Here is a 14563-nt window from a genome sequence, read left to right as displayed (position 1 = left end):
CCCAGCATTTTTTTTTCCCCAAGCTGTTCCCTTCCTGGATCCTGCTTTGAGTGCCAGATGAGGCAATGTTTCCCATTGACTGGAGGCTGCAATGCAAATATGCCCAACAGCATGCAAAGAACATGGAAATAGTGCCCGTGCGTCCGTCACACAGCTGACGAGTTAAAAAGCCGCTTAAACCTGTCCTAAACCCTACACTTCGGAAGGCCATTTTCCTTGGAAAACGCATATCCAAAGGAAACCAAGTTGTCTGTGCACGCCAAGTTCTACATGGATGATGTTGGTGTCAAAGTGCGGGGAATGTTTTGGATGTGTACTGTAGATATGAACTGTACATCATCTTCTATGCTAGTGTTTGTCAACCACTGTGTGATACAGTCTGGTGTGCCGTGGGAGATGATCTAATTGCACCTATTTGGGTTCAAAATATTTTTAGCAAAGCAGTACCGTATTTTCCGCACCATAAGGCGCCCCGTGTTATTAGCCGCACTTTCAATGAATGGCATATTTCAGAACCTTGTTTACCTATTAGCCGCCCCGTGCTATTAGCCGCACCTACGCTGCGCTAAAGGGAATGTCAAAAAAACAGTCATATAGGTCAGTCAAACTTTAATAATATATTACAAACCAGCGTTCTAACAACTCTGTTCACCCCCAAAAGGTAATGTGCAAATGTGCAATCACAAAAATAGTAACACTCAAAATAGTGCAGAGCAATAGCAACATCAATAACTCAACGTTTAAATAAATTCATTAATTGTTTTACTTTGCTTCTTATAACTTTCAGAAAGACAATTTTAGAGAAAAAAAATCCAACCTTAAAAATGATTTTAGGATTTTTAAACACATATACCTTTTTACCTTTTAAATTCCTTCCTCTTCTTTCCTGACAATTTAAATCAATGCTCAAGTAAATGTATTTTTTTTATTGTAAAGAATAATAAATACATTTTAATTTAATTCTTCATTTTAGCTTCTGTTTTTTCGACGAAGAATATTTGTGAAATATTTCTTCAAACTTATTATGATTAAAATTTAAAAAAAAATATTCTGGCAAATCTAGAAAATCTGTAGAATCAAATTTAAATCTTATTTCAAAGTCTTTTGAATTTCTTTTAAAAATTTTGTTCTGGAAAATCTAGAAGAAATAATGATTTGTCTTTGTTAGAAATATAGCTTGGTCCAATTTGTTATATATTCTAACAAAGTGCAGATTGGATTTTAACCTATTTAAAACATGTCATCAAAATTCTAAAATTAATCTTAATCAGGAAAAATGACTAATGATGTCTCATGAATTCCTTTTTTAATATTTTCAAAAAGATTCGAATTAGCTCGTTTTTCTCTTCTTTTTTTCGGTTGAATTTTGAATTTTAAAGAGTCGAAATTGAAGATAAACTATGTTTCAAAATTGAATTGTCATTTTTTTTTCGTGTTTTCTCCTCTTTTAAACCGTTCAATTAAGTGTAAATATCATTAATTATTAATAATAACATAGAGTTAAAGGTAAATTGAGCAAATTGGCTATTTCTGGCAATTTATTGAAGTGTGTATCAAACTGGTAGCCCTTCGCATTAATCACTACCCAAGAAGTAGCTCTTGCTTTCAAAAAGGTTGGTGACCCCTGCTTTAGAGGTTGCTGAGCATATAAAAGGTGAGGAATGTGCTGGGATCATTAAATATCATGGTTTTGCTTTTGTTACCTTTTTTTTTAGGTAGCGTACTATATCCAGAATGCTATGCTAAGCAGTAAAGTCAAGTGTGCAGTGGACTGAAACGTCTTTAAAAACCTTCCAGATTCCTGTGTGCCGCGCGTGGCCTCCTTCGCCCATGGACCTCAGGGTGGGAGAGCGGGGGATGCGCCCCGGCTCCGACACGGCGCTCCTCAGTCCGCTGCACCCGCCGCTGCTTCTCAGCCCGTTCTCCCCGCCGGCCCGCACCTCCTTCTCCCAGCAGCAGCTGCAGCAGCACATCCGGGTGAGAAGGGGATAAATCATCATTTATTACTCATAATTATTTCAAACCAACATTCTCTTCAACTCAGTGGTTGCTTTTCCAGTCGCACCGACACCATTTTCCTGTGTTTCAGTTCAATATGGAGCAGAGGCGACGTGAACAGGAACACCAGGAGAAGCATCAAGAACTGCAGCAGCTAAAAAACAAGGACAAGAGCCAACAAAGTGAGTCACACACACCTTACAGCAGAGTTTTGCAACCTGTTTTGAGACCAGGCACATTTTTTGCGTTGAAAAAATGTGGAGGCACACCACCAGCAGAAGTCGTTAAAAAAGGAAACTCAGTTGACAGTAAAAAGTCGTTGTGGCAATTGTTGGATATGACTTTAAAGCAGGGGTCACCAACCTTTTTGAAAGCAAGAGCTACTTCTTGGGTAGTGATTAATGCGAAGGGCTACCAGTTTGATACACACTTCAATAAATTGCCAGAAATAGCTAATTTGCTCAATTGGCCTTTAACTCTATGTTATTATTAATAATTAATGATATTTACAATTAATTGAACGGTTTAAAAGAGGAGAAAACATGAAAAAATAGACAATTAAATTTTGAAACATAGTTTATCTTCAATTTCGACTCTTTAAAATTCAAAATTGAACCGAAAAAAAGAAGAGAAAAACTAGCTAATTCGAATCTTTTTGAAAAAATAAAAAAAATTATTTATGGAACATCATTAGTAATTTTTCCTGATTAAGATTAATTTTAGAATTTTGATGACATGTTTTAAATAGGTTAAATTCCAATCTGCACTTTGTTAGAATATATAACAAATTGGACCAAGCTATATTTCTAACAAAGACAAATCGTTATTTCTTCTAGATTTTCCAGAACAACAATTTTAAAAGAAATTCAAAAGACTTTGAAATAAGATTTCAATTTGATTCTACAGATTTTCTAGATTTGCCAGAATAATTTTTTTGAATTTTAATCATAATAAGTTTGAAGAAATATTTCACAAATATTCTTCGTCGAAAAAACAGAAGCTAAAATGAAGAATTAAATTAAAATGTATTTATTATTCTTTACAATAAAAAAAATACATTTACTTGAACATTGATTTAAATTGTCAGGAAAGAAGAGGAAGGAATTTAAAAGGTAAAAAGGTATATGTGTTTAAAAATCCTAAAATCATTTTTAAGGTTGTATTTTTTCTCTAAAATTGTCTTTCTGAAAGTTATAAGAAGCAAAGTAAAAAAATGTATGAATTTATTTAAACAAGTGAAGACCAAGTCTTTAAAATATTTTCTTGGATTTTCAAATTCTATTTGAGTTTTGTCTCTCTTAGAATTAAAAATGTCGAGCAAAGCGAGACCAGCTTGCTAGTAAATAAATACAATTTAAAAAATAGAGGCAGCTCACTGGTAAGTGCTGCTATTTGAACTATTTTTAGAACAGGCCGGCGGGCTACTCATCTGGTCCTTACGGGCTACCTGGTGCCCGCGGGCACCGCGTTGGTGACCCCTGCTTTAAAGCATAACCAAGCATGCATCACTATAGCTCTTGTCTCAAAGTAATAATAATAATAATTAAAGATGTCCGATAATATCGGCCGATAAATGCTTTGAAATGTAATATCGGAAATTATCTGTATCGGTTTCAACCTCCCGATTTTCCCGGGAGACTCCCGAATTTCAGTCAATCAATCAATCAATGTTTATTTATATAGCCCTAAATCACAAGTGTCTCAAAGGGCTGCACAAGCCACAATGACATCCTCGGTACAGAGCCCACATAAGGGCAAGGAAAAACTCACAACCCCAATGGGACGTCGATGTGAATGACTATGAGAAACCTTGGAGAGGACCGCAGATGTGGGTGACCGCGGCCCTCTAGGGGAGACCGGATGCAATGGACGTCGAGTGGGTCTGACGTAATAGTGTGAGAGTCCAGTCCATAGTGGATCTAACATAATAGTGAGAGTCCAGTCCATAGTGGATCTAACATAATAGTGTGAGAGTCCAGTCCATAGTGGATCTAACATAATAGTGTGAGAGTCGGACGTGCCCTAAACACCTCCCTAGGGAGGCGTTCGGGTGGCATCCTGACCAGATGCCCGAACCACCTCATCTGGCTCCTCTCCATGCGGAGGAGCAGCGGCTTTACTTTGAGCTCCTCCCGGATGGCAGAGCTTCTCACCCTATCTCTAAGGGAGAGACCCGCCACCCGGCGGAGGAAACTCATTTGGGCCGCTTGTACCCGTGATCTTGTCCTTTCGGTCATAACCCAAAGCTCATGACCATAGGTGAGGATGGGAACGTAGATCGACCGGTAAATTGAGAGCTTTGCCTTCCGGCTCAGCTCCTTCTTCACCACAACAGACCGATACAGTAATGCGGAAAATACAGATTGCTCCATATATAAGCCGCACCCGACTATAAGCCGCAGGGTTTTGATGTGTAATTAGCGTAGTATATAGGGCAGGGGTCACCAACGCGGTGCCCGCGGGCACCAGGTAGCCCGTAAGGACCAGATGAGTAGCCCGCTGGCCTGTTCTAAAAATAGCTCAAATAGCAGCGCTTACCAGTGAGCTGCCTCTATTTTTTAAATTGTATTTACTTACTAGCAAGCTGGTCTCGCTTTGCCCGACATTTTTAATTCTAAGAGAGACAAAACTCAAATAGAATTTGAAAATCCAAGAAAATATTTGAAAGACTTGGTCTTCACTTGTTTAAATACATTCATTAATTTTTTTACTTTGCTTTTTATAACTTTCAGAAAGACAATTTTGGAGAAAAAATACAACCTTAAAAATGATTTTAGGATTTTTAAACACATATACCTTTTTACCTTTTAAATTCCTTCCTCTTCTTTCCTGACAATTTAAATCAATGTTCAAGTAAAAAAAATTTTTTTATTGTAAAGAATAATAAATACATTTTAATTTAATTCTTTATTTTAGCTTCTGTTTTTTCGACGAAGAATATTTGTGAAATATTTCTTCAAATTTATTATGATTAAAATTCAAAAAAATTATTCTGGCAAATCTAGAAAATCTGTAGAATCAAATTTAAATCTTATTTCAAAGTCTTTTGAATTTCTTTTAAAATTTTTGTTCTGGAAAATCTAGAAGAAATAATGATTTGTTATATATTATAACAAAGTATAGATTGGATTTTAACCTATTTAAAACATGTCATCAAAATTCTAAAATGAATCTTAATCAGGAAAAAATTACTAATGATGTTCCATAAATTATTTTTTAAATTTTTTCAAAAAGATTCGAATTAGCTACTTTTTCTCTTCTTTTTTTCGGTTGAATTTTGAATTTTAAAGAGTCGAAATTGAAGATAAACTATGTTTCAAAATGTAATTGTCATTTGTTTCGTGTTTTCTCCTCTTTTAAACCGTTCAATTAAGTGTAAATATCATTAATTATTAATAATAACATAGAGTTAAAGGTAAATTGAGCAAATTGGCTATTTCTGGCCATTTATTTAAGTGTGTATCAAACTGGTAGCCCTTCGCATTAATCACTACCCAAGAAGTAGCTCCTGGTTTCAAAAAGGTTGGTGACCCCTGATATAGGGGTTCCTGCTACCACGGAGGGGATTGTCGGGACAGAGATGAGCGTCCCATTTATTAACAATAAATCTTTCAATCATTCAATCAAACGTTCACATCTTTGACATGGCGAACAGCATTCGTGCAGAGTACAAATAATACAACGCTGCAAAGTAATACAAAGTGCTCGCCTGTACGTTACCAAAATAACCAGCCTAAGTCAGTCTATAATCATTGTGTCATCGTCTTCCTCCTGCGTACTGAAACCACCGAAATCCTCTTCGTCGGTGCCGGAGAAGAACAGGCCGTATATAAGCCGCACCCTTGTATAAGCCGCACCCTTGTATAAGCCGCAGGGACCAGAACGAGGGGGAAAAGTAGCGGCTTATAGTCCGGAAATTACGGTATTTATCATTTGCAGACTATAATTACTGCTTTGCACAAAATATATTCAGCCTAAATAGGTGAAACGAGATCATCTCCCACGGCACAGCGGACTGTATCTCACGACACACTCCTGCCTTACAGTATAGTACAGGGGTCGGCAACCCGCGGCTCCGGAACCGCATGCGGCTCTTTGACCACTCTGATGCGGCTCAGCTACATACATGCCGACCACCCCCGATTTTCCCAGGAGACTTATGGATCTCAGTGTCTCTCATAGATTACTCCCAGGGAAAAAATAATCCTATTTACACTCTAATTGGCTAAAGGTGTAGGCTAATAACCAGCATGAAGAGTACGCCAAGAGAGATCGTTCACTATGGCAGAAACATGCTGAGGCTTTCGTCCAGCAGTGGACTGACAACGGCTGCTGATGATGATGATGATGATGACACTCTAATTACTAAATAAAGGGCGTGCCCTAATTGCACTGCAGTAATTGTCCTCTATAGCATTTACATACAGTGTGCCAGTCCAGCCACATGTTGCATGTTGTTATTACTTGCACACACAGGAGACAGCAAAGCATACTTACTCATCAGCCACACAGCTTACACTGACGGTAGCCGTATCAAACAACTTTAACATTGTTACGTTACAAATATGCGCCACACTGTGAACCCACACCAAAAAAGAATGAAAAACACATTTCTGGAGAACATCCCACCGTAACACAACATAAACACAACACAACCATTACCCAGAATCCCATGCAGCCCTAACTCTTCCGGTCTACATTATACACCCCCGCTACCACCAAATCCCCCCACACATCAACCCCCCTGCCCCCTCTCCGTGCGTTGGTTGAGCGGAAGAGTTAGGGCTGCATGGGATTCTTGGTATTGGTACCGTCAGTGTAAGATGTGTGGCTGCTGAGGTAGTACGCCTTGCTGTCACTTACGTGAGCAAGTTGAAATTGCATTCTACGTGTGGTCGAGCAGGTACACTGTTAGGGCAGACTGTAGAGGGCGCCAAATGCAGTGTCATCACGCTCTGATATTTGGGAGTCTCCCGGGAAAAATGAGAGGGTTGGCAAGTATGACGCTATCAAGCGCTATTCATTCAAAACTTGCGGGCTGCACTAACATCAAATTTCCACATTAAAGTGTGTCGGAGACCCCTGGTTAACATAGCACAAAGCATTTAAGCTTTGTATGTGGTGTTTTTCATTTTAAAAATTTTTTTGTGGCTCCCATTACTTTCTTTAATTTGTGAAACTTGCCAAAATGGCTCTTTGAGTGGTAAAGGTTGCCGACCCCTGGTATAGTAACCTTTCCTGGCCGAGCAGGACCTTCGTCGTCTTTTTATTGGCCGTTTTTTTTCTCTCTGTTTGCTTTGATAATGGAGATAAATAGAGCAGCGCTGCAACAGTGAGGGCTAAATATAGCTCCGAATACACGCACAAGTCATTGGGTCAATATTGACTTGAACCTTCGCAGCACCTTCTGTCACCTCGTTGAGCGCAGACAGAGCCAGTTGGACGTTTCACTGTTGAACCTGTGAAAACTGATGTGTTTTGGTAATGCTTTGGCTGGCCAGGTGCAGTGGCCAGTTCACTGGTGAAACAGAAGCTCCAGCAGGTCATCTTGAAGAAGCAGAAGCAGGCGGCACTGGAAAGAACCAGCTCCAACCCTTTGGCTGTAACGCCAGTGGCATACAGGTGATGCAAGATGCTTCCCTAACGGACAATTCAATTCTGGTTTTCTTCAGCAGTGCTATGAAGAGATGAAGAAATCTAACTTCAATCTTGATAGTGCTCCTTTTTTTAATTTTTTTTTACAGCAACTCAAATACATTTTGTCTGATTTTACTCCCAGTGCTCATTAGCACAACATTTTTGACCAAGAACCACCTCAGAAAACACAAAATGACCAATAATAAAATACAGTAGTGTAGTAGGCGGAGGTTTTATTTACACAAGTACAGTACAGGCCAAAAGTTTGGACACACCTTCTCAGTCAATGCAATGTTTTCTTTATTTTCATGACTCTTTACATCAGGGGTCACCAACGCGTTGCCCGCGGGCACCAGGTAGCCCGTAAGGACCAGATGAGTAGCCCGCTGGCCTGTTCTAAAAATAGCTCAAATAGCAGCACTTACCAGTGAGCTGCCTCTATTTTTTAAATTGTATTTATTTACTAGCAAGCTGGTCTCGCTTTGCCCGACATTTTTAATTCTAAGAGAGACAAAACTCAAATAGAATTTGAAAATCCAAGAAAATATTTTAAAGACTTGGTCATCACTTGTTTAAATAAATTCATAAATTTTTTTACTTTGCTTCTTATAACTTTCAGAAAGACAATTTTAGAGAAAAAATACAACCTTAAAAAATGATTTTAGGATTTTTAAACACATATACCTTTTTAGCTTTTAAATTCCTTCCTCTTCTTTCCTGACAATTTAAATCGATGTTCAAGTAAATTAATTTTTTTTATTGTAAAGAATAATAAATACATTTTTATTTAATTCTTCATTTTAGCTTCTGTTTTTTCGACAAAGAATATTTGTGAAATATTTCTTCAAACTAATTATGATTAAAATTCGAAACAATTATTCTGTTTCAAGTTTTTATAGTTTATATAAAACTATAAAAACAAATCTAGAAAATCTGTAGCATCAAATTTAAATCTTATTTCAAAGTCTTTTGAATTTCTTTGAAAATTTTTGTTCTGGAAAATCTAGAAGAAATAATGATTTGTCTTTGTTAGAAATATAGCTTGGTCCAATTTGTTATATATTCTAACAAAGTGCAGATTGGATTTTAACCTATTTAAAACATGTCATCAAAATTCTAAAATGAATCTTAATCAGAAAAAAATACTAATGATGTTCTATAAATAATTTTTTTTATTTTTTCAAAAAGATTCGAATTAGCTAGTTTTCCTCTTCTTTTTTTTCGGTTGAATTTTGAATTTTAAAGAGTCGAAATTGAAAATAAACTATTTTTTTTTTTTTTTTATTGTTTTCTCCTCTTTTAAACCGTTCAATTAAGTGTAAATATCATTAATTATTAATAATAACATAGAGTTAAAGGTAAATTGAGCAAATTGGCTATTTCTGGCAATTTATTGAAGTGTGTATCAAACTGGTAGCCCTTCGCATTAATCACTACCCAAGAAGTAGCTCTTGCTTTCAAAAAGGTTGGTGACCCCTGGTTTACATTGTAGATCAGTGGTTCTTAACCTTGTTGGAGGTCCCGAACCCCACCAGTTTCATATGCGCATTCACCCAACCCTTCTTTAGTGAAAAATAATATGTTGTTTGTCTTTCAAATTCAAGACAAAGTTATATGTTTTTTGGTGACACTTTAGTATGGGGAACATATTCTAAGTATCAAATATTTAATTTAGAGTTATTTGGTTAGGGTTAGAGGGTTAGAGGGTTAGGGTTATAATAAGGCCATGCTGAATAAGGCATTAATAAGTACTTAATAATGACTAGTTAAGAGCCAATATGTTACTAATTTGCATGTTAATAAGCAACTAATTAATGGTGAATATGTTCCCCATACTAAAGTGTTACCATGTTTTATTACTGGTGCACAAAATGAAGCGTGCATGAACATCACCTTGTTCAAACAACAAAACCAACACCAGTGTTTCCCATAAACTGCCAAGATACCTGTGGCGGTGGGGGCGTGGCTATGGGCGTGGTCACCATGACATCATTCATCGAGTAATTTGCATAATTTACTACAATGATTTGATTTTCTCTAAAAAGGCTCAAAAAATGTATACTTACTAATTAATAATAACAGTTTTGTTTTAAACGTCCATCTATCCATCCATTTTACAATATAATTACAACACTTTATGTACATATTTATATACAGATTTGAACAATAAGTTATTCACTGAAATATATTTATTAATTGTGGTTCTTACAACAAATATATCTTATAAAATATAAAAGCTAAAATGTCTCTTAAAGCTCTGCCCCTTTAATTAGTGCATACCAAATAATTTAACTTTAGCCTACTACTACAACCATATTATTTACCAGCAACATAAAGTGAAACAGAGGCAGAGGTGTCTTGCCACAGTCAGTAACAAATAAACAGAAAACAGTAGTGGTCAAATACAAATAAGGCAACAAGAGAAGTATCCTACACTTCTCTTTTGTAAAGTAAATGTGAACAGCCTATATGGGCATCTACATCAACTATATGATTTGCCTGAGAAGCTGGAGAGGAGAAAAAAAAAAAAGAAAAAAAAAAAAGAAGGTTTTTTTAAATTGTTTTTAATTTGTGGCGGACGTAATTCTTTCGTGGCGGGCCGCCACAAATAAATGAATGTGTGGGAAACCCTGAACACAGTGCATAAACTCACAACAAATGACACACCTGCCAACCAGTCAGCTGTTGCCGTATCCGTAATACGCCGATAGGGAAAAGTTTTTATTTACACGATGATTCAGGTGTGTCTTGACCTCCGCCGAACCCCTGAGCCCGACTCACCGAACCCCTAGGGTTCCATCCAAGCCAGGTTAAGAACCACTGTTGTAGATTGTCACATCAAGACTGAAAACTTGTTTTATATTCTAGTTTCTTCAAAATAGCCACCCTTTGCTCTCATTACATTTTCGCACACTCCTGGCATTCTCTCCATGAGCTTCAAGAGGTACCTGAAACGGTTTTCACTTCACAGGTGTGCTTGAAGCTCATCGACGAAGAAACTAGAATATAAAACATGTTCTCGGTTATTTCGCCGTTTTTTTGTCAACCACATGTGTTCATTCATAGTTTTGACGCCTTCAGTGATCAATCTACAACGTAAATAGTCATGGAAATAAAGAAAAAGCATTGAATGAGAAGGTGTGTCCAAACTTTTGGCCTGTACTATATGTTTAATATTCTAGGCCAGGGGTCACCAACCTTTTTGAAAGCAAGAGCTACTTCTTGGGTAGTGATTAATGCGAAGGGCTACCAGTTTGATACACACTTAAATAAATTGCCAGAAATAGCCAATTTGCTCAATTTACTTTTAACTCTATGTTATTATTAATAATTAATGATATTTACACTCAATTGAACGGTTTAAAAGAGGAGAAAACACGAAAAAAATGACAATTAAATTTTGAAACATAGTTTATCTTCAATTTCGACTCTTCAAAATTCAAAATTCAACCGAGAAAAAGAAGAGAAAAACTAGCTAATTCGAATCTTTTTGAAATTTTTTTTTAAATAATTTATGGAACATCATTTGTAATTTATCCTGATTAAGATTAATTTTAGAATTTTGATGACATGTTTTAAATAGGTTAAAATCCAGTCTACACTTTGTTAGAATATATAACAAATTGGACCAAGCTATATTTCTAACAAAGACAAATCATTATTTCTTCTAGATTTTCCAGAACAAAAATTTTAAAAGAAATTCAAAAGACTTTGAAATAAGATTTAAATTTGATTCTACAGATTTTCTGGATTTGCCAGAATATTTTTTTTGAATTTTAATCATAATAAGTTTGAAGAAATATTTCACAAATACTCTTCGTCGAAAAAACTGAAGCTAAAATGAAGAATTAAATTAAAATGTATTTATTATTCTTTACAATAAAATTTTTTTTTACTTGAACATTGATTTAAATTGTCAGGAAAGAAGAGGAAGGAATTTAAAAGGTAAAAAGGTATATGTGTTTAAAAATCCTAAAATCATTTTTAAGGTTGTATTTATTCTCTAAAATTGTCTTTCTGAAAGTTATAAGAAGCAAAGTAAAAAAATGAATGCATTTATTTAAACAAAAGAAGACCAAGTCTTTAAAATATTTTCTTGGATTTTCAAATTCTATTTGAGTTTTGTCTCTCTTAGAATTAAAAATGTAGAGCAAAGCGAGACCAGCTTGCTAGTAAATAAATACAATTTAAAAAATAGAGGCAGCTCACTAGTAAGTGCTGCTATTTGAGCTATTTTTAGAACAGGCCAGCGGGCTACTCATCTGGTCCTTACGGGCTACCTGGTGCCCGCGGGCACCACGTTGGTGACCCCTGTTCTAGGCCAATGTAACAGTACACACACTTTGAACAGTATCACTGTGTTTAAATATTTAATCAAGTGATTCTTGATTAAATAGACGTAGCCCGCATACCACAGTTTGAGAATCACGGCTCTATAGCAAAGCTTCTCAAACTTTATTCACCAAGTACCACCTCAGAAAACACTTGGCTCTCCAAGTACCACCAAAACGACCAACATTACAACACAGCGTTAGCATAGTAGGCATAAGTAGTCATTCAAAACAAGGCGGAGGTTTTATTCAACAAGTATATGTAATATTTACACTGTCAATTTTACGCCTTTGAGTATTTAATGAGGTAATTCTTTGGCGTACCACTAGATAGAGCTAGCATACCACAGTTTGAGAATGTGTAGGATTACCTCCGCCAAGGAGGTTGTGTCAGGATCTTTGCAACTTCTCTAATAAAATGATAATAGTAGGGATGTCCGATAATGGCTTTTTGCCGATATCCGATATTCCGATATTGTCCAACTCTTTAATTACCGATACCGATATCAACCGATATATGCAGTCGTGGAATTAACACATTATTATGCCTAATTTGGACAACCAGGTATGGTGAAGATAAGGTACTTTTAAAAAAAATGAATAAAATAAAATACGATAAATAAATTAAAAACATTTTCTTGAATAAAAAAGAAAGTAAAACAATATAAAAACAGTTACATAGAAACTAGTAATGAATGAAAATGAGTAAAATGAAGTGTTAAAGGTTAGTACTATTAGTGGAGCAGCAGCACGCACAATCATGTGTGCTTACGGACTGTATCCCTTGCAGACTGTATTGATATATATTGATATATAATGTAGGAAGCAGAATATTAATAACAGAAAGAAACAACCCTTTTGTGTGAATGTTTTTTTTGGGTTGGTGCACTAATTGTAAGTGTATCTTGTGTTTTTTATGTTGATTTAATAAAAAAAAAACAAAAAAAAACGATACCGATAATAAAAAAAAACGATACCGATAATAAAAAAAAACGATACCGATAATTTCCGATATTACATTTTAACGCATATATCGGCCGATATTATCGGACATCTCTAGATAATAGTAATAATAATAATAATTGTTATTATTAGTAATAGTATTAGTAGTAGTAGTAATACTTGTATTATTATAATTTATAACATTTATATATATTTTTTTGTATTTTTTTACAATAGAATATAATAGAATGGACTTTATTGTCATTATATTTGCATATGACAAGATTAAGGACTTTAAAGTGCGGTAGTGGAAACAAATATGGGATGAAAACAAATTACACAAGAAGTAATAAAGATACAAAATAAGAATTGAAATAAACAGACTACTATCCAATAAAAATACACAAAATACTTTACAATAAAATTGTATTTGATATGTGAGCATTTTTACCTTTGACCATTTTAATGTGCAATTTTTAAACTGTTTTTTTTATGATGGATACAGTTAGTTATTTGCTCAGAATCTACACTAATGATGACAATGTAAACATTATTTTATGAGTTTATGCACGGTGTATATAATATAAATATAAAGACAATATAACATAAATCCATAAACGTGGATGCATATGCAAAAGTGCAATATATTTATCTGTACAGTCATCTATTTATTTATATCTTATTTATTGCTTTTTTATCCCGCACTACCATGAGCTCATGCGATGACATTTCGTTCTTATCTGTACTGTAAAGTTCAAATTTGAATGACAGTAAAAAGGAAGTGTAACCCATATTTAAAATATCCATTGAAAACATGCATACAGTGCAAAGACTTTTATTGTGGAGGGTTACTTCCTGCCGCTCTAAGTCTAAATGTCCACGACATACTTTTCATAAAGAATCAATGGCTGCACCAGATTTACAGGAGCTAAACGCTAATTCCCATCTGTAGTTCTTCCTTACTTCAGCGAGTGTGTGGCACACTCACCGGCTGTATTGGCACTGCACCAATATTGTGTTGGTGTTTCATAATGGTGCAGTCAACTGGATTAAAAAAAAAAATCCCTGCATTTGACCTGGAAATAAAATGAATAGTTGGCAAACACAAAAGTCCCCCCCACCCCCCCCAAAACAAATGGCTGTGCAGAAAGGAATATGAACGGTGAGCTAAATAGTGAACAGGAAAAGAACAGTTGCCTTATTTGGCATTAAAATCATCCCACATGTGTTCCTTTTCCTCATTTCCATTACGTGTTTTTTTTTCTTTTCTTAAAGTGACACACACGTCAAGGTATGGCGGGACACGAGGGGTGTAACGGTACACAAAAAATTCGTTTCGGTACGTACCTCGGTTTAGAGGTCACGGTTCGGTTCATTTTCGGTAAAGTAAGAAAACAACAAAATATACATTTTTTGGTTATTTATAGGGATGTCCGATAATGGCTTTTTGCCGATATCCGATATTCCGATATTGTCCAACTCTTTAATTACCGATACCGATATCAACCGATACATACAGTCGTGGAATTAACACATTATTATGCCTAATTTGGACAACCATGTATGGTGAAGATAAGGTACTTTAAAAAAAATAATAATAAAATAAGATAACTAAATTAAAAACATTTTCTTGAATAAAAAAGAAAGTAAAACAA

At 35.4% G+C, this 14563-nt stretch overlaps 1 protein-coding gene across 2 annotated transcripts in view; it reads left to right on the top strand.

Annotated features, from left to right (window-relative positions):
• The first annotated feature begins 1828 nt into the window (after positions 1–1828).
• The window catches only part of LOC133653268 (histone deacetylase 7-like), a 103981-nt gene continuing 91246 nt past the window's right edge, over positions 1829–14563 (top strand). For both annotated transcript variants that reach the window (XM_062052362.1, XM_062052361.1), the window contains exons 1-3: positions 1829–1977; positions 2090–2180; positions 7500–7620. In XM_062052362.1, the coding sequence (XP_061908346.1) occupies positions 1831–1977; positions 2090–2180; positions 7500–7620 (359 nt within the window). In that variant the 5' untranslated portion in view covers positions 1829–1830. The remainder of the gene's footprint in view (positions 1978–2089; positions 2181–7499; positions 7621–14563) is intronic.

The sequence above is a fragment of the Entelurus aequoreus genome, linkage group LG07 (assembly GCF_033978785.1).
Source record: "Entelurus aequoreus isolate RoL-2023_Sb linkage group LG07, RoL_Eaeq_v1.1, whole genome shotgun sequence".
NCBI classification, from domain to species: Eukaryota; Metazoa; Chordata; class Actinopteri; order Syngnathiformes; family Syngnathidae; genus Entelurus; species Entelurus aequoreus.
The sequence above is the reverse complement of the archived record's forward strand: the minus strand, read 5'-3'. Positions and strand labels throughout refer to the sequence as shown.